Source organism: Rhea americana, unplaced genomic scaffold (assembly GCF_003343005.1).
Source record: "Rhea americana isolate MKP2758 unplaced genomic scaffold, rheAme1 scaffold_218, whole genome shotgun sequence".
NCBI lineage: Eukaryota > Metazoa > Chordata > Aves > Rheiformes > Rheidae > Rhea > Rhea americana.
In genome coordinates this window covers 1065185-1091955 of record NW_028186321.1, presented here as the reverse complement: position 1 = coordinate 1091955, position 26771 = coordinate 1065185, and the positions used below count along the sequence as shown (strand labels likewise).

Sequence of the window (26771 nt, the reverse complement as noted above, 5' to 3'; positions counted from 1 at the left end):
ATTCATATACCACTTAGTTGAGTTCAACACTGCATTTGTTTTTCACCTTCACGTGTTCTGCTGTAATTTATGCTTGTTTTCTGATGGCCTCTGCCACAGTACTGCTTCCTTGACAGTTGTAGTACTTGGCAATTTTATTTTAAAATGCTTTTGTAATATAATTAAGGATGTCTGTGTCATCCTTTGCGGGCAGACATGAGCTCATACTGCCTGCACTCCAAGCCAACTGGTTGCTCTGTTAGCATGTCTCTGAATCTGTGGTCCTTCACCTTGCTTTTGTAGAGGGGGCGTATGAGCTCAGGCTCAGTCTGACACCACTCAGGCCTACATGCTTCAACTCAAAGCATGGTCAGAAGAAACTGAGAGGTTTGTTCAATGCAATTAAAGAATCACCTTCAAGACTGCAATTAGAATTTGGCAGGTTTTTTGAACCTAATCTCTTAGTGTAAATGCAGGCTTGTTCTTAGCTAAGTGTATCAGCAATATTTGTGCAATGTTGTGGGGTAATTGTGCTAATTTGCTCCATTACTGGAAGTGCTGTGCAAGAGTAGCCCTGCAGATTCATTATCAGAACTGAGCTGCTGTGTATTCTTAGGAATTATGCACTCTGTGAGGAGAGTCAGGCTCCGACTGCCTGTAGTATGCAGCGCTGGAAGCTTCCCCAAGAGAGCCTGCCTGCCTGCAAAAAATTTTCCTTGAATTGATTATGCAAGGGAAGTGAAGAATTTCATTTACTGGTGTGGTGTTCAAGCAGGAGGGAATGAAATCTGTACATATTAGGCAATAAATATAGTAATCACTTTGAGGTTTATTTGTTACTACAGCTTTTGTATTTTTAATATCCATGGTGTTTTTTGTAGACCGCGTCCCGATTTCTTTTACCGCTGCTTTCCAGATGGAGTAATGAACTCTGAAATGCACTGCACAGGTGATCCAGATCTGGTGTCTGAAGGCAGAAAAAGCTTTCCGAGTATCCATTCTTCCTGTAAGTTTATTCAAATGTAGTACCTCTTTGACAAAAGCGTTGGTAATCTGTGTTTCAGAATTACTCTTTTCTTTGGTTAAATCATATACCTGATTTTTTTGCTGGAGGGGCCTGTGCTTCTGTCTTAGGTCATCAACAGCCAGAAATTTTCTCTTGGAAGTGAAGTTGTGAGCCCGTGACTCTTCCTTATCTTGAGAACCACGTGTATCCACTGACAGCCACAGCAGGATTATCAGTAGAGTAAAGCACTCCTCAAGGTTAAAGAAAACAACATGATACCCAGGGGATATCTGCTTCCTAAAGGACACCTCTGTATGCAACCTTTATCCATAGTGTAAATACTTATATTCCAATGAAATATGGCAGAACATATCATACCATATGTCTGACTTGCCATAGTTTTGATAAGATCTATTTGTTAATATCTTTGAAGCACCAGTTTTACTGAACCGATACTCAGGTCACAAAGATAGTTTAGCTGTTCTTATAGGGTTTGGGGAAAAAAACAAAACAAAAAAAACCAAAAACCAAAAAACAAACAAAAACAAAAAAAAAAACTTAAGTTTTTCTTCCTGGGAAGTTATCTATTTGGAGGTGGAATGGGTAGAAAGGAATACACAGAGATCATATTGCATCACATTATTCATCTTAATGATCTGGGTACAAGGTCAAGTTTAAGAAATGCTCATGCTACTTGAAGCTGTCACCATATGCTAGTAGAAGGATGATTCTTTCATTCCCTGTTCTCTTAGTCACTGATGGCATCCACTACTGGGCATGGCTAAGGATGGGATCCCTGACCATGTGGGACTTTGTTCTGAACAGCTGTTAAACTTTCACATTCAGGTGTCTACTGCCATTGAACTGCTTTTCCTGGGTGCATGCAGGAGTAAATGGTAGCTCTGTTCCCAGCTCAAGCAAGTATAGGAAACATGTAGAAAGCCCTGACTTTTCTGCCTACGTGACAGCACTGAGATAGCAGGTAATGGGTAACAGGAGTATTAGTAATACCTTATTTAGGGGAGCAGGTGGAAAACAAGTACATTGTGCTCAGTTTGGGGTTTTATGAGTTCTTTTCTGCTCCTAAGACAAAACAGTCATTCACTCATCACTCCATTTGGTTTTGAAGTGGTCTACAATCTAGCTCTGATGGACTGATCAGAGGGAAGCCCCAACTGTATCAGAGGCTATCCCAACTAATGCTATGTCCTGACAGACATTTGGGTGGTTTTACAAAAACTAGTATGCCTACTTTAATTCATTAAGTCACGTGTTTATGAGTGTTCCTCTCTGTTTTGAGGAGCTGGCTTCTAGAGTGTTTTCTTTTTTTTCAGAAGGTCTAATCAAATTTCTTGTGATCTGTAAAATCTGTAATGGTGATTACTGTGAGTTTTTATTTTTTGGGTATGATTTATTATGTGCTGTTTGGTTTCTGAGAACTGCCAGATGAGTACTAGTAAGTCTTATCTCTGGAATATCTCTGGAATTTGTTTTCCTGATTCTTTCTTTATTTCTTCTTCTTCTTTTTTTTAAATAATGGCTTCCAACTGGCTAATTGTACAGAGTTATATGTTGCAAACAAATCAGATGAAGAGATTAATGAAATTCTGGGTTGATCTTGCTTACAGTGTCCCCAGAAGAGATGGAGGTGTAGTAGATGTTTGTAGATATGTTGCAAGCTTTGTAGTCCTAATCAATAAATCCACTGAGCCTTGTTGTACTGAGAATTTATAGATTAATACTCAATCTACTCAGTGTGCTAAGTGTGACAAGATACAGTTGGTCAGTTCTTTTCACTAGCAGTTTAATCTGTGGCTGCAATGTGAGTTATGGAGGACATACTCTGAGCTTTCATTTTTGCCTACACCACAAACAGTATATGTGGCATGCTCTGCTTAGCACTGGCCCATACCTCAATTACCTGTTGCATAGTGAAGTGCATTGTCTCTGTGCCAGTGGGGTGGCCTCAGCCTCAGAATGCACACTGGAGTTTTATTTTTAACTGGTATGGGTTTTATAAGCTCTGAATAATTTTACGACAACTCCTGCAAAACTCATTGATATTAAACTGCCTCCTTGAACCTTTGAAGCAATGAGGATGTTAAAGTTATGATACTTTACCTTCAGAAATTTTCAACTTTTTCTTGTGTGTAATATTGTAGACAGTCACTCTCTTGCTACTCCCTGTGAAAAATAATCTTCCTGTCTCAGATTTAAAAAACTGTCTTTCCTGCATTCTTGACATAAAGATAGGTAACTTCAATATTTGTTCCATAAACTCAGTTTTTTTGACTCCTTACTCTCTTCTTCCAGTATGCAATTACCTCTAGATAAAATAAGGGTGTTTGATTCTTCAGGCTTCTCTTATCCTCTCTATCAGTTCAGTGTGGAATTCAGTGAGCCAGAAGAACTCTGCTAGGTTAGCAATATCACAGAGTCACAGAACATTTGATGTCGGAAGGGACCTCTGGAGATCATMTAGTCTAACACCCCTGCTCAAGCAATGTCACCGAAAGCACATTGCCTGGGATCTTGTCCAGGTGGCTTTTTAGTATCTCCAGAGAAGGAGACTGCACGACCTCTTCGGGCAACCTGTTCTAGTGTTCTGTTACCCTCACAATAAAGAAGTTTTTCCTTATATTCAGACAGAACTTTCTGTGTTTCAGTTTGTGCCTGTTGCCTCTCATCCTATTGCTGGGCACCTCTAAAGAGTCTGGCCCCATCCTCTTGACATCCTCCCCTGAGATATTTATATGCATTGATAAGATTTCCCCCCTCCCTCTCCATATTCTCTTCTCCAAACTGAAGAGTCCCAGCTCTCTCAGGCTTTCGTCATATGAGAGATGCTTCAGTCCCTTATTCATCTTAGTAGCCTTTCGCTGGACTTGCTCCAGTGGCTCCATGTTTCTCTTGTACTGGGAACCTARTAATAAATATAGAGCTCCTTTTTGAGACCCAGCACCAGCTCACAGGGTTTAAATGTAAGCTGGACTTTTCAGAACAAATTGCGTTCTACCTTATACTACTGTAAATCTGTAGTGACTTTATTGTTTCCAGTGCATTTTTCAGTGCTATACTTACCCAACTGCATGTGAGAACAAATTGTTATATCAGCTCACTTAACCTTTCTCCTCGCAAGTTTTGTGGCATGTCACATAATTTGTGAGGTTGCCCTGTGTTATTGTTATGTGAAGCAGCACCAAAAAAGCTTATGTTTTTCCTGATTTTTCCTGCTTTCATGTCTAACAACAGTGATAATATGGACATCCTCATATGGCATGACCTGAACTTGTATGCTCAATAAAAAATATTGTGAACTGCCTTTCTTCCACTCTGAGGATCATCTTATGCCACAAAGGAGAATGCATTCCCTTTATTAGGCACACACATGATTTTATTGGCTTAAATTCCCATGTCTTTCCCTGTGCCAAGCAGTATATGCAATACAAATATGAAAATGTTCGGAGCACAATGTTTTGGAAAGGGGACTTGCAGGTAGAGGTGAACTATAGTTGCCTGAAACAATTAAGGCATATACCACATCAGAAAAGGAGGTTGACCTAAGTGAAGACGACGTTGTTGTTACCACCCTCTCTGAACAAGGGGAGAACTTTACCTGTAGGGGTTGCTGAAAGCATACTTTGAATTGGCATACCATGTTCAAGGCTGCTTTCTCCTCGCTGTGTCCTTTGCTATTCTTTCCTGGAAAGACTGCTGAGATTACTCAAATCCTTCTTTGTTTAACTTTTAACCACTGCAATTTTAGTTTAGAATCTACAGATACACTACCCCAGTATTCAATGACTGCATCTAAATTTATGCAGTAGTGCATGTTGCACTGGATCTACGAAGTCCCTGGATCTTGTCTGTTTGAAGCATGTTTTGCCTCTTTACCAGTTGAACTGCCAGAATATCTTGTTTGAGGGAACTAATGTGTGGGGKTGGGGGACCAAAGCTCCTGTCTGGGTCCAAGCAGCTCAGAGGTGTTTGAGTGCCGTGTTCAGACATAGCTATTCTGACTAAAGCCCTTCCAAAGTGTAGATCTGCTCTTCCATATTTAGTATTTCTGTGGCTCTGTAATTCACTGACTGTTTAATGCTATTGGCATTATAACTGTTGACTACTAAAGTTGGTGTCTATGAAAATGCTGTGCAGCCTGTGTATGTGCATACTTCACTAAAAAAATAATATTTATAGAGATCATAAAGGCAGCATGTTCTTCCTCCTGCATGTCTTCTATGCAGTTATCTTGCAGAGAGTCTACAGACAGCCTGCCTGGAGATACATGATGGCATCCTAATTTCTCAAGGTACGTGGAGTAAGCGTGCTTACTCTTCAGGGTGCATTCTGGTTGTACTTTGCAAGCTTGCTGTCCAAAAAACAAGGAAGTGTATCTCAAAAGTGGCCCTGAAAATGGTGGAAGTTACTGAACATTTGATGATAACTTACACTGTCTGGAAGGGCTGATTGGAACAAGCACTGACATCTCTGTGATGGGCTTCTGAAGACAGTATTTCTCCTGAGTGAAGCATGGTAGGAATTGCACTTTGCTATATGTTTTTGGTAGTTCTGTGCTAATTTTCTCCTAGTTCATCCATCTCAATATGCAGCAGAAACAAGAACATACCCTTTCCTCAGATCACACCTTGCAGTGCTGGAAAGTACATAATGCAGCTGATGATGGGCTGATTCAAGACTCTTCACCATTTTCCTCTCCTTGTGGCATGATTCAAACAGCAGGATGAAACAACAGATATAAAACAAAACATGAGCAACAAAGTGGATGGACATACAGACAGAATGATTTGGCATATTAAAGAAACAAACAGCGCATATTATACTGAAAAGAATAAAGTTATTGTTATCTGAAATTAATAATACATGTAATGATTATGCAGCATACCAATGGAGAAAATGGAATGCATGAATAGAGAATATTTAATGGAATGTGACATATGAAGACTGATTAGAGAAAAATATAGTAAAGTTATATAGTGAATACAGTGAAAATACAGGACAGTTAATTGGATAAACCACATGCACTGCTGACAGCTGAAAAAAAACCACTGAATTTGTAGGCCTATAGTGTAATAATAGGATGGATGGAAGACTGTTTGTGATTAATTTCTTCCTTTTTATCTTATGACTGATGTCAAGATCTTTGCACAAACAACGTGTGAACCTAGAGTCCTGTAGCATTATTTATCTGAAAATTGGTGATATCTATTTTAATGTTTATTGTTGAAAAGTTACTATCACACAGAAGCCTTTTTTTAAGTTTAATTGTTGCCTTATACATTAGAATGTAGAGAAAGTGCATGATAAATAGACCCTTTTAATACCAATTTTACATACAACAAAGCAATTTTAGGCAGCCCAGATAATTAGCGATAAAGACTGGAAATGTAATCAGAACAGTTCTTTTCAATATCAGTCTTTATGCTTTTTTTCATGTATTCTACTAGCAGTGTTTTTTTTTTTTTTTTTTTTTTTTTTTTTTTTAAGATACTGCCTAAATAAACTTTAGGATGCATTTAAAATTTAGCATTTTAGAAGCTGGAGCAAATCAGCTGAAACATATTTCCATTCCTTCCATCTGAAACATTTGAAAGCTGGCTTTAGTATCCAGTAGAGTTTTAATTTTCCTGATTCCTTTTAGCAAAATAGAATATCATTTATGAATAGTTTAATTAATGCTGTCAAGAAACAATTTTATGTAAGATCCTTCAAAGTATCTTTATAAAAAAAGCTAGAGTTTTGGGAAGAAGTGATAGAGCTCTGACCAAATCTGGGTAAGATACAAGAATGCATACTTGCCTAGTTTACTGGATGTTTTTACACAGTTACATATTGGCTGGAAATTGATTAAAACTAAGAATAGCAGCATTTGCCGGGACTACAAATAGATTTCAGAGGAGGAGGTAGGCATAATTTGTAGGTAGTTTTTGGAATGAAGAGTGGAAACAGAGATACTTCAGAAGATAGGAAAAAATACAGCTATCAAGGAAAGCATGTTTTAGAAACACAGATTCATAGGAATCCAAATCTTGCTATCCATCACAGAACAAGCTGTTCATAATTAATTTCCCAAAGATTTCAGCTGTGAAGATTCAGGCTTAAAAATATAGATTCAGATTGTATTCCCATGTTGTTGATAACAGGTTTTGGTACAGAGTTCTGAGTCAAAGGGAGGAAGATCTATGACAAGAATTTGAGTCCTTAACCCAGAATTCATCTATATAAATGAGGGTAGATCACCAAAGCAAGCACAGGTGTGCTGCAAAATGTGTGCTTTTACTTATGGTAGTAGAATATATGAGTGCTTCTTGACTTGTTGCCAAAACTAGGTGAACTTGTTGATCTGACCTCAAAGTTTTGCTTATGTTTACATGTTGCTTGTCAGAGCAATGGATAGTTAAACAGAGTAAAATAGACACACAGCTGGCAGTCAGAAGTATCATGATTCTACATACAGCTGCAGACCAGTCTAGTGTTCCTGCTTCTGGTAATGGTAGTTGTGAACTATGAAGGGAAAATGGAAAGTTGAGAGCAGCAGAGCATAATGATCTCMAAAGTGTGGGGCTTTTACCGTCAGAGCCTACATTCTCTTTCACATTTATTAGCTGTTTATTGGGTAGTCATAAGTGCTGAATAAAATGTTTTGGGGAGCATCAAACTGCTAAAAGACTTTTCAAAGCCATATTTTGTACAGAAAAAGTACAGAAAAGTCTAGAGACTTAGTTCAGATCTCAGCTCAGGAAGCAATAGACCATTTTGATGTAAATACTGCTTTGGGATAGCAGTAAAACCCACAGTATTATATTCTGAGCTGCTTGCCATGTAAATGATTTCTGAATGGATTAATCTCTGAAGCTTTCCTAGAAAAAAATAACAGTTCAGCAATACAGACTTGCTTCAGATATTTGTTTAGTCAAACATATTGTTTATTTGTTAAAAAAAAAATCCTAGGCAGTTAGACATCTTAGAATGTGTTGACATTATTGTACTAGTGAAGTCTTTGAAGGAGCAAATATGGGTAGATAATAGTGATGCAACACATTTTATTCAAAAACACTAAAATTCCTGTGGAGGAAATGCTAACTTCTTAACACTATTTGCTTTATTAGAGGAAGTGATTATTTCATCATGAGTAGCTATTCTCATATACTACTCAAAAATATGTGCAAGCAGATTGCAGTTCTCAGAGTTTATAAACTCAAGTTTACCTAGTGACTGTGAATGTTTTATTTATGAATTGTCAGCAACATTTACTATTCAAGCTGTATTTCTTTAATATCTGTTTAATATCAGTAGTCTGTTGTGAATCAAGCTCATGATTGTCATGAATGCAGCTTGAAATTGGTGTCATGAATAAATGAATAATGGTTTGTTAGTCCGGTTTGTACCAGCTTATAGTTTAAGTCACAGAATTACAAAATCGTTGAAATTGGAAGAGGCCTCTGGAGATCATCTAGTCCACCCTCCTTGCTTTGAGCAGGGTTAGCTAGGGCAGGTGTCTGAGGACCATATCCAGTTTGGTTTTGGATATCTTGGATGGAGATTCCACAACTTCTCTGTGAAACCTGTTCCAGTACCTGATGAACTTCACAGTAAAAATGTTTTTTCTAAGGTTTGAATAGAATTTCCTGTGTTTCAGTTTGGGGACATTGCTTCTTATCCTTTCTCTGAATATCACTGAGAGGAGCCTGGCTCCAATCTTCCTTATTGCCTTCCTGACTTCCTTAATTCATACACATTGATGACACGCACCTTGAACCTTCTCTTCTTGATGCTGGACAATCCCTGCTCTCTCAGCCTCTGCTTGTACGTCACATGCTCCAGTCCTTTAATCATCTTTCTGACCCTTCACTAGACTTGCTCCAGTGTGTCCATGTCTCTTGTACTGGGGAGCCCAGCACTGGACCCAGCACTCCACATGTGGCCTCACCAGTGCTGGGTAGAGGGGGAAGATCGTCTACTTTGATCTGCTGGCAGTGTTCTGCCCAGTGCAGCCCTGGTTGCCACTGGTCTTCATTGCCACAAGGGTGCATTGCTGGTTCATGTTCAGCCCTCTACAATCCGTAGATCCTTCTCTGCAAAACTACTTTCCAGTTGGTTAGCCACCAGTGTATACTAGTGCATGGGGTTATTCTTGACCAGGTGCAGGACTGTACATTTCCTTGTATTTAATTTTATGAGACTTCTGTTAGCCATTGATCTCAAATAATAAGATGCAAGTAGATTTAATATAACTTTCTAACTGGAAGACAAACTTGATTAAAAAAAATCAACTGACTTTAGAGTAGCTGAAGAGATATTAAGTTTACAATTTTGTGTTTGATAGATTTATGTTAATCAATAAAAATAACATTTTCTGTTTAAAAGAAATGTTGAATAGTGAATATTGCTGTAGGAGCAATAATGTGAGTGAAATGACCTTATGCATTTTTTCCATTAAATACTTCTGTGATTTTATTTTTGTAGCTGGAATCTTAATGTTAATTTAAAAGGTTGACTTATGGCTAAATTGTGATTGGTGTTTGGTTGATTTTTAATAGAGGTCTTTCATTGATTCCAGAGGTTCCTTTTATTCGAGGAAAGATCAAACTTTAAAGAAGCTATTTTTTAGTAACTTCTCTATTTGATTTGAGCCACTTCCAGCATGATTGTTGACATTGGATTATAGATGAGCTCTTCTCTGTTTTTCCTTTCGTATTTCATTGGTTGAAAAAGGGTTGGGGCAATTACTGTTGGACACAGATGAAGAAATCAGAGAACTTCAGCAGAAAACTGAGATGAAGCATGTAGTTAGTGTATTTGGTTGTAGGGGCAGTAGCAGTGATTATGTTTCTGAATTACTCCATTGACAAATAAAAGACCCTTAATATTTGAAAAAATAATGATCCTTTAGAAGTGGAAAAAGAAAATGATTTTCTCTCTCTTTCAAGATATAGCATACAGTTGCCTCAGAGTCTTCTCAGACAAGGTGGCAAACCACATGCAAATACTCCTTTTTATGTCTTGATTGATCCTCTTTACATAGGATTTTTTTTTTAAGAACAGTTTCAATATATATTTTGATGACATGTACTTTTCAGACAAAATTGCCCTACATAGTTATATGTCAGTACTAAAGCCCCAAGTTTGCTGTGGCCAGATTTGCAAGGATTTGACATTTCAGGTCCTGATACTGTGCGGAGCTGATTTTTTCACAACCTTATTTTTCACAATGAGCCTTTGCGGAGACGAATTCATCATAAATTGAGTTAATGCCTATTTGCAAAATAGGAGGAAACCTTGATCTGACCAAAATGCTAAAACTGAAGTAGCTGGAGAATTCTTGTCTATTAATAAGCATTACTGCTACATCTAAAGCCATCAGCTAAAAGGGTTAATGGGAACAGTGACCAAAGAATTAGGATTTTAATACCTGCTGTGCACTTCAGCATAACCRTGTCTTTAAGAAAACTTTGCAGGTGGAGCATATTGCACATTGTCAATTCCATATATGTCAAAATTAGGATATGCATGCTATACGAGTACTGGACATGAGGTTATCCGTGCTCATTTATGGAGAGAAACAGCAGTGTCTCTAAGAAAGGAAGTGCAAACAGCAATAGGAAAAATTAATAAGTTACTCTTTTCTACTGGCATAATAAATTAGATTACATCTTCAGACCAATCCCAAACAGTAATTTCCTACTTTAAATAGCCAGATTCTATTATGACAGCAGTAATTGTTCATCTCTGTTAAAAGCTTAAGGTCGTGTAAGAAGAATTCTGTAGAGATCTCCCAGCACTATCTGCAGATGAGAATAAGGAGAGTAATCCCAGTTTCCTCTTTTCATTGCATTTCCATCTTTTCCTTTGTGAGGAAGTCAGCTTCCGTATCCTGTAAATTTGAGCAATATGCATGCCTTTCCCTTTAACCCTGCCATACTTGCTACCTGTATTAGCTTCTTTGAGCTGCCCTGTAAGACATTTCCTTACAGAATTAAAGGACCTACTAAAAAGCTAATATTACTATCAGTGTTTGCATTTGACCATTGCCACTGAGTGCAGGTGGTGGTAGGGACACTGACCATGTGCATTGCCACCCTCATCCCTACAGAGCATCCCTTCTTGTGTGGGAATAGCAATAAACATTATTTCAGAAACAGTGCTCAGGACGTAGTTCTTCTGTCCAGAAGGTGGAAAGCAAATACTGCAAGTTTCTGCTCCTGTGTTTTGCTAGAAAGAAAATAAGTGATTTTCACAAACTTTTAAGAGTTTGGGTATATTAAATCATCCAGATGCCAGTTTATTAAGTGACCATGATGCATGTTATTGTGGTAAATGAGGTGACTATTTACCTGCTTATTTTATTTATGAAAATATGTAGCCATGCAGGTATGCTATTTGTCTTTGTCATTGTTCACTGCTTATCTGTCTGAAGATACAGTGAGTCTTAAGGTGAAAGGACATGTCTGTATCTTTGCATCATTTTTTCTGTAAACAGTAAACTTGCTTCCAAGCCATGTAAGGGGTCTTTGCTTTTCACCAGCACCTAGTCTTTTGTATTAAAATGACTGAAGGATCTGAATTATGAGATGTTATATCTCTTTGCTATCTAGCACAACTTAGCAGATTCTATTCAAAAATGAAGATGAAACTAGTGTGATTCTTCACAGCGGCATATGTTACTTAGCAGTCTTACTGCATTAAAAATCAGAAATGAAATCAAATTCTATCAGATAAGCCTGTTTCTTCACTGATCTCAGCACTGTGACTTGCAGTTCATGTAATTTGTGGTTTTACGTAGGATACCAAAGAGCTGGTTGGGTTGCCTCCCCCTAGCCAACCTGTGGAACTTACCATGCAGGGAACTCTCAGGAGTGGAGTGAGACTTCCAGAGGAGAATAAGAGAAAACATGGAATCATGTTGTATCTTGCATCACCAGCTAGATTAGAAGTTTAAATCTACTGCTCCCTTTTCTTTCAACTTTTCAAGTAAAGTTTGAACTGTTCAAGTAAAGTTGAGGTGTATACTTGATTTCACAGCTTGAAGAAGACTTTGTTATTTAGCCGTTACCTACTGAGGTAGGCTTAAGGTGTATGCAAAGCTAAGACTGTAGTTCTGATCACACTTCTAATCGAAAGGAGATTGAGTCTATGAACTGTTGTGACAGCTGTTCTCCTGTGAAGCAAAGCAAGTTAGAAATCCCCAAATTAATTTGAAAGTGGATGACTCTCAACTTAGGTCTGTAGACAGAGTAAACTGGTAAATCAGTTTCTAACTATCTTTAGGAAAGAAATAGAATAAAATCTTCTTCTAAAATAAATATATAAAAATGAGAAACTTCACCATAATGCTATTCTATTTGTCAAAACTGGCAAATAGTGTGATTCTGTGAAATTGCCATTGTGGTGTAGTCCTGACATCCTGCTCTGAAATCCATTCGTGTAGCATTTTTCTGTAAGAACAAACCAAGTGTAGAGATATTATTAAAGCAGGTATGTTGTTAGCTCTTTGCAAGTTATATATTTGGTAATGTGGAGTGTTCAGTAAGGCTAGTTAAGCTCACTAGTGGACTGCTTTAGACAACTCTCAGGTAAGAGAAACTGAGCTACTGCATTGTATGTGAGAAAAAGGCAAATAGCTGAAGTAAAATCATGGCTTGGCTGCATATTCATTGTATTCATTTCATTAAAGTATTTTTTCCCTTTCTGCAGGGGCTGTTTTTAATCTCAGGTCAACCTACAGCTTCATGAAGGATATTCCGTTATTCTTTTCTACAAAGAAGAAAATAAGGAATCTTACACCCAGCCAGGGCTCCTGTTTTGATAACTAGAATCTAATATACTTTGTGAATTTTGTGAGTTTGGCTCCAGTCCCATCAGATGTGAAACACTGTGGTCAGGTCTGATCAGGCATGATTGGCAGAAGTAGTCCATGATCTTTATCTTAGGATGGAGTAAATTTCTAAATCCCTTGGTACTAAATGTAAGGCTTTCAATGGCAGCATTTTTGTTCTGATCAGTAGTGACCTGTTGAAGATAGTTTTAAGACAGTCCTCTTTTGCTGCTGAATGGTTCACATGGTCTTGGAGCCCAAAGACTGGATTCCCTTTGCATAAAATTAAACCAGAATGTGTATTAGACTGTTTGGCCTAGATAGAGCTATTTGGAAGTAAAATAGGTCCTACTGTTTCCATGCAGCAGTAAACCTATTTACAGAGTGGTGTGGTGTGGGTCACCTCTGTGAGGTGGGATGTGTATTTTCAGTTCTTCTACAAGAGCTAGTTAAAACCAGTCTCTAAGTGACAGTGGGTGACTCAGAGTCCTTTTGAGCAGCAAGGGGGGTAGAACTCACTGACGGAAGTATATGTTTTTGTAATACTCTGAGCCAATCTAGAAATATTTCAGTAAAACGAGTGTCAACTGCAGTTATAAGTAAAAGAAATCAGTAAAACCTTCAGATTTGAATCATAAAATACTAGGCACCCATCTTTAGAGATGTCTGGCTGATTTATCAGATTGCAGAAGTCTCAGTCAAAAAGATTTCTGAATACATTGATTTAGTGCTGATGAAAACAAGGGAATATTAAAAATCTCTTGAGATAAAAGCTATGAGATAAATGTAGGAAATCAAGCATGTTATTTATTCCAGAAAGAGAAAAGTCCAGAGCATTTGCAAAAAGCCTCATTGGGATTTTGATAGTACTGTCAGTTCTGCATAGAAAGCACTAGATATTACAGAAAAGTAAGTAGATAATAATTTTTTCCCCTTGTACAGAGAGGGAAATAATGAAGTCAGGTTTTATCTAACAAAATCTATGTATAAAACATTCATACAAAATATTTTTAAAACTAACAGTACTACTCTGCTGCAATCCACCTGATTTCCTGTATTTGTCCGATAATTTTCTCTTCAGCTTTTACTTTTTGCTTCTTTCAGTCTGAACTTAGTGTTTTTAGAGCTCTTTATGACTGGGATTCCTGCGTTCTGTTTGATCAACTAGAAACTTTGGAAAAATGATCATGCTGGGAGTTTCTGATGTTGGAAGGTAATGTAAGTTGGACTCATGGATTAAACTGTAATCACAGCATAGTATTTTGGAAACCTCATTCTTTTTTTTTTCAGTTTTTCAGGGTGAGGGGTAATTCCATGGATGATTTTATTGAAGGAATTAGGGAAAGGAAATTGGAATGGTTGACCAGATGCTTTTGTTGTAAGAGAACTTTGTAGACACTAGGGACTCAATACAATGTGGACAGCTGAGAGGTGTTCAGTGATGCAAGAAGTTCTCTCTTACATGATTAGTCATTCTGTTTTTCATGCTGTTAGGCTGTCTTACCTGTCTTCCTCCCTGGGCTGTATTCCTTCATTTCTTCCTTGAAGGTGGGATTCGACTCTCTTGACTGTATGCATCCTTATCTGAAACATTCACAGAAGGGCTCCTTGCTATTCAAGGGAGTACTAGGAAGCACGGTTTGTCTGACCTATTCTAAATGTCTCTTTTAGAGTGAGATAAATCACACCTTGGAAATGCCTGTTTTTTCCCTATCAATTATAGTCTAGATGACTGGTTCACAAACTAATACCTGCATTTGTTCAGACGTGACCTATGCTTCCTGGCTGAACTCTGCTTATTTTGGTAGTGAGGATTTTTCAAGATTGCTCCTAAATTAGTTGCCTGTCTAGTCCATTGCTTGAATTTTGGGAAGGTAGAGAAAAAGCTATAACTTCTTCCTCTCTCTAAAGCAGTTAAAAATGCCAGGTATTCAGACCAAGTATCTCCATCGTATGAATTTGTCATCTTGGACAGGTGGTGACTAACACCATGGTTCTCAAAATATATAGCAGCTTTTCTGTCAACTGGCTAATGGCTTAATATTTTATTTCCTCTTTTTTTCTCTGCAATTAACAATCGCTCAAAGTGTTAATGTTTGTCTTTGCATAGTGTATTACCACTGTATTACCCCTGAGGAGTTGCTTCCTCTGATGATATGGAAGCTGATTATGCGGTGCAAGCTTACACTAAATTTGCTTGATGAAACTCTAATTGTATGAATGTAGGATTTGTGATATGTCTTGCTGTGCCACTCAAAAGGAAAAATGAGTCTGGAAAATATTATATTTTTGGAGTGAAAGGACAGCTAGTTCTGCGTCCCCCTTTCACTAAGTAATTGAATTTAGTCGTAGGAAATAAATCTTTTTACATTTTAAAAGCCATTCATTTGTTTGAAAAATTAAAATGATTTGTGTGTTTCGGGGTGAAGAAATTATTGAATTTCAATAGAATTGTTTGCTATCTTGAAATAATTTATATAAAATATTGCTGCAGTACATGTAATTATAGTTGGCTATCCAAATTTGAACTGTTAATTATCTTTAGCTAGTTTAATTTCATGGAGGATAATCGTATTTCCTTCAACTCAGAATGAACACTTTAAGTAACAGAGGAGCTACAAGCTACAGGTTTTTGACTGCAATTGCTGCTACTTTCCTGTTTTCAAGATAAATCTTGTAATTAACAGCTGTATTGCAATGTCTGTCTGAAATATTTATTCCTGTTAAAGAGGAATCCAAGGAAACAAGGAATAGATTTCTTAGATATGCAGGAAAAAAGTCTCCTGTGTGGTTTTTATGGCTTACCAACTCAGTAAGGATATGCAGGAGTGTTTGTGTTGTACATTTTACCTCTTCGTGGACACATTTACCTCAATACTCAGTAACAAAGTCCGTCTGAATTATTGAAGGGCTTAGGAGATGAGTTATATAAAGTGTTCCAAAACTACTAGTAAATCTCCTCCTGCTAGTCTGTTTGAGATTCAGATTATGTATATAAATCTCAAGGAAACTTCTGAAAGCCTTTCTGTTTTTTTCTACTCAAAAAAAAAAATAGTGTGTGGTTTTTACATTGTTAAAGATATTTTTCTCAGTTCTACAGTGTACTCCAGAATGGATGGCAACTTTGCTTTTCCTGTCTTCAGAGGATCTGGAATTAATCTGAAATTAACATATCCGCTTGCCAGTCCCTGATCATCTCAAGAGAGTTATTTAAGATTTTCTATGTATGAAGCTCAGGGCTGAATTCAGTGAAAGTGTAGTGTAGCTGGGCAGCTGCTTTCCTCTTGGTGTTTTCCCAGGTCACTTTGTCACATAAGGTGGGATTGAAGAAGGCTTCAGATCACTTACCTATTTTACCCACACCCTTTTCCTTCACACAAAATCCCTGGTGGTAAGTGCCTCCTCCAAATGGTTTTGTAGTGCATAGGGCAGTCTTTATTTCCTTGCACTTTGCAGGGCAACAGGAATAATTAATGTTTTTCTTCATGCTAGGTCTCCCTGCATGAATAGGAAGCAAAGATCTACATAATCCGTACTGCTATAGCTGGGCACTGCTTCAAGGTGGCTCCTCAGGTGATTTAAAACATCACAAAATCTGTACTGCCACTTGCACTGGATTACTGCCAGTTATACTAGATTTGGAGAACTGATCTAAATCTTTATATAGGTACTGTGTTTGTGCTAAAGTCGAACAGAAAGAGAAAATTACTCTCTGGCTATAGATAATTGACAAGGTAATAGCTGTTTAATTAGTATTGGCCTGTTTGAATTAATCTGGCAATTCTTGATCTCAGTATTACTAGACTTTTTTCTTGCGAAACTAGAGACATATTATCAGACTTTTATTTGGCAAAGGGATGCAGATACAATCTAACAGAAATATTGAGCCAACACTTGCTATTCCTGGTGCCGTAGGGAGCATACTGCATTAGTCGGGAGTTACACCAGAGTAGCGCACTATGGGGTTGTTCAAGGACTAGTTGCATTCTAATGTCTTTCTGTTCTGCATTTAAACCTGATATAGATTAATTGTTTGCACTTAATTTCACCAAATGTAATTGTGAAGCATGGAGATTTTGACAGTGAGTGAGAGTAAAAGACATACCTTATAGAGAGAGATGTCTTTTTAGTCTGATCTAGTTGCATAATCAGGGCTGAGTTTACAAGACGGTCTGTCGTAACTTACATTAATGCTAAGGCTTCTTTGATTAATGCCCACGTGCTTATCCCTTTCACTCCACAGTAACTCTGGAATCTGAGACACTTTAGGCTTGTCTTTACTGGATTCTCAGAGAAAGGGGATTTCTCCTAGGTTTCTGTGATCTGCAGTGGCAAAGCAGGCCATGGAACAAATTCACCTTTGGGATTTCTTGTAAAAGACATTGTTAACTGAACAATTCAAAAGTAATTAGTTCTCCTTTTTTCAGTTGCAGTGAGACACTCCATGAGACCATATTAGATATTTTTGGTGTAATGAGGTGTTTTGTAAGTGCTTGAAGTATGGCAAATGAAATAAAAAGGGATTCACATGAGTTAATTATAACTGTCCTGTAAAAGCAACCTAGTGACTAGATATTCTGATTACTTATCTTTCTGATAATACAGATCTGTACTTGTCTTGACATAATCCTGTGTCTGATACCTTCTTTTTGTTTCCCAAATACTTGCATACAGGTGTATTTTCTGATTTCTTCTAATATCACCTCTGCTGAATTGTCTGTCTTTGTTTTTTGTGAAAACAAATAAATAAAGCTAAGCCAAAGGGAAGATGGTTGACTATCCCACTTGGAGGAAAAAAGAAAAAAAAGAAAAAATGAAAAAATGAAAAATCTTTTGCCTGTGATAATAAGCTCAAAACATTCTCTGGGAATTGTATTTCTATAAAATACTCTCTGAATTGCATTTCAGCATTAAAATTTATGTAACCATTTGGTGTCACACTTTTTCCTTCAGGAAAGATAAATATTTCAGTCTTTGAACATTGTGAAACCGAAAACATTCACCAGTCGCACCAGCTAAAATTGCAGTAGGCTGCGTGCAGTTCCAGTGATGAATAGTAGCTGTTTGCATTTGGAAAATATAGAGCAATCATTGTGCGTATAAAGCATTACAGATGAAGAGATAGATCATTTTCTCTGATTGTTACACAGACCATTTGTAAATGGTTGTTTTGCAGTTTCATAATGTGTTGCCACTTAGATATGTTGAGGGTTTTTTTTTCAGCTTAAAAACTGCTTAGTGTAAGAGAGTCTTAAATGTCTTAGTGTATTACCATGCTTACCAAGCATCCATTAAAACTTTAGATGATGATCCTTATGGGGTAGTTTGATTTTCAGAAAGCACTTGCAAAGGCAGTTACATTTGAAAATGAATATTTTGGGGGCTTTAGTTTCTCACTTCATGCATTTTAATTTGGTAATAGGTTTGGTCCATACAGGTAGCTTTTCAAACCCACCTAGAACTTCCAGTCAGGGAGAATCAGATGTCAAGATGGAGTCTACAGCATTTTTAGACACTGTCATCTTCTTTACTTCTTCCATGAACATTTTCTCATAGGAGAATGATAGAAATAGATTGAAAGATTAAGTCTAACAGGACTTTTTATATTCCAATAATCATAATGTCTAAAAGGAGCTCTTTCTGATATGCCTTAAATACCATTATGATGTAGTTTAAAAATGTGCCTTCCAATTAGCAGTTCCAGATACCCCACGTACACAAAACAAGGTGAAAGGCACTCATGTTGATAGTTTCTAAAACATTAGGATTTACAGATCAAAACAGCTTTTTGTAGACACAGAAGTCTACAAGCATCCAATTAAATAGAGAAAACCTATTCAGTTGCTTTTTTCCCACTCTCTCATCTTCTACGGTCTATGGGTTACCAAGACCCAGATCTGCAAGGCTTACAGAATGCCATCACCCCACTGGAGTGCTCTGTGGAGGCAAGGTTCTGCGTGCTTTGATCCAGTTGCAGGATGAGAACTTGGAACATGAACTTTTGGGGAAGAATTCACCCAGACTTTCTTTTTCTCTGAAGGGCTTTGCTTGTGGCATTGCTGTGACATTAAACAAACATACTCAGATACTTCCTTTCAGTTTCACCTGTGCATAGATCTTTGCAGCTTACTTATGGAAATTCAAAAGATGATCATGGTCTCTTAAAATTGTCACTACATTTTTAATTATTCCTCTGTTTTTGTAGTATGTACTGACATCAATTGATACAAAATTCTAGAGGAAATCTTCTCATTTTGAGTTTTTTTTTTTTGGCAACACATCTGGGGTTCATAGTTATTTATCAACACTTAATGTCTGTAACCTCTCACCTCCAGCCATGATAGCCAGCAACATCTAGAAGACATGAATGTTAGCCCTGAATGCTAAATATTAAACATTCCTAAGTGATGGCTTTTAAAGAATGATATTCTACTAGCAGTATTTCTTACTGCCTTGAAAACATCAATTTTGAATGACAAATCATTGTTTGGCTGGTGACATTGATCAAATCATAGACATTTTGTCACCTTTGGCATTTTTTTTTACATCTTGCTTTCATTGTGCCAGGAAAGAAGCTAGTTGCAGCAACAGATGATCACTCTCCTATACAACTAACAAGAGGTAAATATGTTTTTTCTTGCACTATTAGGCTGAAACACAACATCTGTGTTTAGCTGTCATTTTAGGTGCACTTTAGTGTTTTATGGCAGAGTAGAAGCCTGCAAGAGTGTGACAGACTTGCTCTCACTCTCTTCCGTTATCCACTTTGTCCCTAACAGAAATGCGTGTTGCAGAGCCATACACAGTCATTTCAAATTAAATTCCTGTCTCTAGTTTACTGAATAGAGAGAAAAACAGAAGAATCTAAATCAGAAAACTGCGAGGAGGATATTTGGTTTGGATTGGCTTGTTTGTATGATTGACGTGTTCTTCCAGGAGCTCAGTCATGCCATATTTTTTTAAAGGGGCTGTATGGTTACTCTGTATCCAAAATTCAGCAAATAGACAAAATGCTTGTAGCAATGTTTGCATCAATTCTTCACCTATATGATTATTGTGAAGCAGGAGCAAGACCTGTTCTGTGAAGGCCGTTTGAATTTCTGCCCAAGCGCTCATGTTTATCTTTCTCCTCCTGTAGTAAATGTTTTACCAAATCAGAACCTCAGGTGAAGGTGGTCCATGGTGAGGGTGGTTTACTCTTTAAATTTGTTTTTGTCAATTAGAATTTCTAACTGGTTGGTGTTACAAACCTTCATATATCTGAGATATTAAAGGAAAGCACATAGTGGAATTCTCTTCCTTTAAGCATCTTAGGTTATTTCTCTGAAAAGTGTGCTTTATTCAAACATGCATTCTGGTGCTAACTGGATGTTACTTAATGCTATGATATATTGAAGGACAGACTAAAAGGTCCCTTCTGGCTGCCAGCTCTGTGAACTTTTGAACAGTCTTTATCCAGCAAACAAAACAAGCAGTGTTATGTGCAGCGAAATCCCGGTATGCTTTGTGATCTGGGCCAGTTTAAAGAAGTGACTTAAAATTAATTGATCCTGTGTGCAACTGCTATTCAAGTTTCATTCTGCAAATGGGAATAGGGAATTCATCTGATAAGCAGGTATTTGATAAACAGTTCAGTGATACCTTTCTGAATGCCCAGGGAGAACGTTGAGGCAGCATGAGCCTCGAGTTAGGGCCCTGATCCTGGCCTCCCACAAGCTGGGTTTCATCCTTGGTTGGGCAAATCCCTTTAGCTCTCTGCAACTTCACTTTGTCTCCCCACTCTTTTTATCTTTAATTTCTAAGCTTTGTGGGATAGTGTTCTGTCTGTGTATTTGCATAAAAGTTAGCATGATGGCAACCCTATCTCAGCTAAGGCTTTCAGAACTGCTACAATGCCAATATTCCATATTCTGTATTTCAGTAGGTACACGAAATCTACAATGTTTTATCAAGTCCTTACAGAACATGTGGCTTGTCAAAGGAGGCTGATTTTTTTCATTTTTGTTTGTGCCAGTGTTTCCTACGAGAGTTGGTTGGGATTTCATTTTGCTCCTTGTCTTCTTTATATAATCAGAATATTAATTTCTTATGATCTGGGAACAAACCAGCTTAGTAGGAGTATTTGTATAGGTGAAGGACATTGCTTTTACTGATTGATTGGAATCTGTCCTCTTATGCAGAACATTAGCTATTTTATTATGACATTAAGCAGTTTTAGCTACATATGTAATATATTAGAGCATGTGACCTACCTGTGCGTGTGTACATTTTCTCTGTGATTCAATAAGCTATTGACTCTAGCTTAGGCCAGGAAAAAAAAAAAGTCTACTCAAGTATATTGTAGTGACTGGCTAATTCTTGAATGTAAATATCACCTATAGGCCCAGGCTTTCTTGCAGAGTGAAATGATTTTCTTAATGTTACTTACTGACTGCATCTTCAAAGTATAGTCATCAAGCAAAGAAGTAGCCTACATGGAGTACACAGCAGTTGAGTTGTTTCAGAATACAGTTACGTTTGTAATGTGTATTACCACAACCCAGAGCATTCAGCTCTTAATTTCATGTTCTTCTCTGCTGCTGGTTGTGCGCACACTGGGACTGTGGGGCAAAGAGCTCTGTTCTGGATGTGCACAATCCAGGCTGAGGAAAATCAATCTTGCAATATTGCAATGAAAGCCACTCTGCAGAATATTAGTTTCATAGCCGAAAGCTAGAGCATCATTATATTACTTTTCCATTGTGCATGAGGTGTAATTCCCGCTGGAATGGTGCTTATGAGAAAATCTTTTCTTCCTCACCTTCGGTTTCCAGGTACACATCAACCATCTAAGACAAAAGCTGCCTTTGTGTCTTCTGCAAATATAGATTCTGCTGAACTCTCTGTATTCTTTCATGAGCACCTTTTCCTGGAAAAGTTGCAGATTCTGAAAAAATCAAAATGATGGAGAAGTAATTTTTTTAAAATATGTAAGGTTTACATATTAGACCCAGTTAGCTAGATCTGCTGCCATTGCCCACCATACATTTGAATAAGTGATCCTTTATCTGTAGGCTTCTGCCATCTATCTCCAGGACAATACAGATGTGGTTCTGGAGGTTTTGCCTTAATGGGATAGAACAGAATTGAAGATAGAAGGCAAAGTTCCTGAACTGGAATGTGGACTTGCTTATGTTATTTAAGTTAGATACATCTTGAACTTTGTCCAGTGATGTAAATTGGTTTTACGCTATATTTTTATCCTCCATCTCGCTTTTAGCATGCTAGAGCCAGTAATTTATAACTCTGTCAATTTATGGAATCGGTCCAGTTATATCTCTAACTGTTTTACCAATTGATTACCATGCAGGTAAGTCTTCTAAAAAATCCGGGTCCACAAAGAGGATTTTTATAATTAAAAATAAAGTTTTTAAAAACCTCCATAGACACTTAGCAACAAGTCCAGAAATCATGAAAATCTAAAGATTTTTACCAGTTCAGCATAGCTACCTTGGCTAATAGTATCCTTGTGGCCTGTTTTATATCTTTAAAGTATCTGTTTTGACAGACTGTGTTTATAGTGTAGATCAGTGTGGAGGAAAAAAAAGTTACCAGTCAGCAATTTGAATATGCAGCAATTGTTTCATATAATTTGTGCACTTCGCCTGTTCAAATCCAGAATAAGTTATTTCAGTTCAACTTGAAGGTCTATTTATATTTAAAAATTTAAAATGTCTCTTACCAATGAGAGGCCTTTTTAAGAAAGCTACATTAAAGCAAATTTTTTAATTGCTGATCTATCTAGTCAGAGAATCCTCCAGTGACAACAGAATCTTTTGTAAGTAATAAATATCGAGGAAGAGCTCAGCCTAAAGCCCCACCTCAAAAACAAGTGATGATGTTATCTTAAAAAAAAAAAGTTTGTCTTTTGTTAATTAGGAGCTAAATTATGTCATTGCAATGCAATGCAGTATGTTTTTATTTCACTGGGTACTGTTGTTATATACGTTTCACTGCTTTTGCAATTCAGCTTTGCTGTACTTGAACTGTGAATATGAAAGCTCAGTTTTGAAGATTTAGATTAAAGAATTTAAGGAACAAGCACTTGTACAGATGCATGAAGAAAAGATTTTCTTGCATTTCATGTAACATGTGAATATTGGTATATTAACAATAAATTCTGTTTTTCTGTATATCAGAGGAGTTTTATATTCCCATAGCATATATAAAATATAAAGCTATGAACATTAACATAGGAATGTATTTCAATTATTGTTTTAGGACCTCATCCTGTAAGAAGCTCATGAATTTCTCATGCATGTTTTTGCTCAGATAAAACATGTTACTATTCAGAATGATATGCAAATTATGTTTTCTGTTTTTCTGGGAGGGTGGTGGGGGAGGAGGAAGGGGAGAGAGTGTGAAAGTTCTGCATTGGAATTGGTAATAATTCTAAATAAGGGCATATGTGAGCTGAAGACTTCACTACAGTCTAGGCACATTGTATATCAGCAACATGAAAGTGTGTTAATATAGGACGATAACACTGGACAGTTCAGATAGTTGATTTAGGAAAGTCAGTATCAGATTTAAATGTTTCTGGCTAGACATGTAAGTCTTGTGAGAATGAAGTCACAAAGTGCTTTGTGCTTCTGTTTGGAAATATTATGGTCAGATTTCAGTTTATCTTTTTCTAAAGATTAAAAAAAAAGGTACCTGGGAGAGAAGATGGAAGTGTGAAAAGAGAACTAATTTTTTTGAGGGGATGTATTGAAAGGATTCAGTTTAGGATTGGGCTTGATATTGAGTATCCATGACAAACTTGGTTTTGCTTACTCCAGTTTCACGGCTGGAAGATGGCATGGTACGAATGAGTCCTGCTCCTGCAATCCCAGATAACTTTATATGTGTTTCTAGTTCCAAAGGCCTGCAGAATGTCAACTGTACATCGGCTCACACAGAAGTGAGTGTGTGTTGTGAGCCATAAATTAGCTGTTTAATGACTTGCCTCGCTCTGATACAAAAGATGAGCACAAAAATTACCCAGCGCAACATGAAAAGTGCAAAAGAGAACAGTGTCATCTTTTATTATATTCCAGTGGCTAAACTAACAAACACAAGATGCATAAGAGAAAATCTCCACTAGAAGATGGAGGAGATATTCGTTTGTTGTTTTAAGTTTATCAGTCTATGCTAGGTCATAGGAGTTGTAAAGAATATTTGAAAGGAGGTGAGGGGAGGTATTCCAAGTTTCTGAGGTATGTTGTCAGGATTGTATCCTGACATATCAGGAATTTTTTCCGTGGTGATTATAGCTTAGTGCTCTGAAGGTACATCTCACAGCCTGTCTCTATATTAGAGATGCTACTTTTAGGAAAGTATACTCATTTCCAGAATATCATGACATAGAAATGCAGAAGAAAATATTTTTTTTTGTCCGATAGACTGTCTGAAAGGCAAAGCAATTTTATATGACTCTCAAAGATCTGTACACAAGAGAAGTAACTCAGTCTGCAAGAAATCTTTACTTAGGATTGTTTGAGCCACCTATGTTTTAACATCCGCCTCCCACTGTCTTCTGACAATAAAAAAAAATAGAGAATCAACACTGCTTGAAAAGCTACTAGGAAAGAAAATACCTGGTATACCAGTTTGATGCTGTCTATCTTACTGTGCCGCATCCAATCAAAAGAAGTAATTTATTTGTACATTTAAAGGTGAAATGCAGATCTTCAGCAATTGCCTTCAAATAGCRGTATAGTATAAACTTAAGAAACTACTGTGCTGTCAGCTAAAATAGACCATCCCACAGATTCTTCTGCAGAACACAAAGTAATTACTTTATCACATTTAGTGTTTTGGAGTATGAGGAGAAGGGCATTTGAAGGCCTTGGCATGAGATTAGAAAAAAGTTGCGTGTCTGGCCCTGCACTGATGGCAATTTTACCATTAGATGCACTGATAGCAGGACTAGAGAATTTTGGTTTTATGAATGTGACCTATTACCTTTCATAGAAGTGCCTATTTATTACAAAGGTTAAAAGTATAAAGGTAGTCAGGTAAAGGATTTCAAATATTGGGATAAGTATTTGCGATTTTGCTGTCTGTGTTTTATGTTCCATTTTGGTCTCGACAGTCCACAGCAGAACTGAATATGAGAATTTTGTGGAGAAAATGGAAGATGTGTTTCACAGAGAGATAGCATCAGCACTAATTTTCTTACAGGAAAAGAAGTGTTTAAATGTTGAAAAAAATCATGTTTAAAAAAATTTGTCTGAAATGTGAACAGCTGCAAGTGGAAAAAGATTCAGTACAAAAATTTAGTGTCTGGGTTGTGTCATCACTGCCAGTTCAGCAAGTGCAGTCTAAACAGGTTAATGGAAACTAAAAATATCATTTAAATGTAATGCAGTAGTAATATGGACTGACTCTTTTTCCATGTTGAAGTTTTTAGAATAGATCTCAAAGCAGGAAAGACGTGCTGAAGGTTAAGCATGAAAAGGCTTATGTGCCTCAAGGTAAAAATTTTTCTGTTTATTTTAATGTGAAAATGTGAAAAGAATATCAGGCATTCTTTCTGCAGCTACGTCCGCCCCCCCACCCCCACCCCAAGAGGAAAAAAGTCAATTGTTAAAGGTAAAAGAGAAAATTCAATTCCTATTGAAAAGACAGAAGATCTAGGGATACCACAGTATTTGCAGATATGGTAGATGAAAGCTGAGTATCTGCGAGAAGGAAATAGATATGCTTTGCTTTACTTGCCTGGATTACTTGTATTGTTACACAGTTAATGCCACTGATGAGGAGAACATATACACATCATGGCTCTGGTGGGAGATTACCTTTTCTCAATCAGACTCCAGAATATTGTGGGTATTGTTAAGGTTTGTAAGAAGGTGATTGCTTTTTTTTTAAAAAAAAAAAGGAAAAAAACCTCTCTCTGTCTAGGAAGTATATTATATCCCTTTAAAGTAGTAAGTTATAACAGCATGATTTATCTGGTTAAATGGGAATCATCATTCAAGTTATGAAACTCCATCAAATTTTGTGCATAGGACTTATCAGTTTAACCTAGCTCCCAAAATCACCCTGTAAAGATCAGGACTTTTCTGCAGTAGAGGGATCCTGCTGTCCAAACTAAAGGGATAGTACCATACAGGGCATTAATGACAAAGCACAGTAATTCTAAGTTTTTCTTTATCAGTTGCATTTTCAGGCCTTGGATTTACCACCTTCTACTTAGCTGGAAAGTTGCATTGCTTCACTGAAAATGGCCGGGGGAAGAGCTGGCGGCTTTGTGCAGCAATTCTGCCTCTCTATTGTGCCATGATGATTGCCCTGTCACGTATGTGTGATTACAAACATCACTGGCAAGGTGAGCCACAAAAATACCTTTTTACTGTTTTGCTTTGTTTCTCGGTTGTCTTTTTAAATTAGCCTTGTATTTCTTTGGTTAACTTTTTTCATTGAATTCTTGTGAATTACAACATTACGTCATGTTAGAGTAGATTTTCCTTGCTGTTGGGTTGATGCTGAGGGTTTCCGTGTTTGCAGATAAAGCAGTGGTCCTGTACAGCTCTGTATTTTTATATATCAGTGTACATCAAAGTCTTTTGGAGCATTTCAGGGAAGACACCACTTAGTTTATTCAAGTTTAGTATGTATGCTACAATGCATTGAATTGGGGTGCTACAGCTATCTTTTATGAGCTGGATCTAGCCCATCAGAGTAAGTCTGGTCTGTAACCTACTCTTTACCTTCTTTTTTTCCAGTTACCTGTAAAGTACGTGTTAATATATGTGCTTTATTGCGTAATATGTGGTTATATGTGCATTAGGCTAGGCTGGAGCATCTGTGCATAGCTAGTCATTTCAAAGATGCACTCAGTTATGTATCTATATTCTGGTTATTTGATGCACATGATAGGCTATGTGTCATTCAGATCAAAGCACAGGTAGAACTATACTGACTATG

General features: G+C 37.2%; 1 protein-coding gene across 2 annotated transcripts in view; it reads left to right on the top strand.

Moving 5' to 3' along the window:
• PLPP4 (phospholipid phosphatase 4) overlaps positions 1-26771 on the top strand; it is a 73117-nt gene that overhangs the window by 32287 nt on the left and 14059 nt on the right. Inside the window, exons 4-5 of one of the 2 annotated variants that reach the window (XM_085305274.1) lie at positions 896-985; positions 26002-26172. In XM_085305274.1, the coding sequence (XP_085161400.1) occupies positions 896-985; positions 26002-26172 (261 nt within the window). Of the gene's footprint in view, positions 1-860; positions 986-26001; positions 26173-26771 lie in introns of both variants that reach the window. The other variant, XM_085305273.1, reaches the window with a different exon arrangement.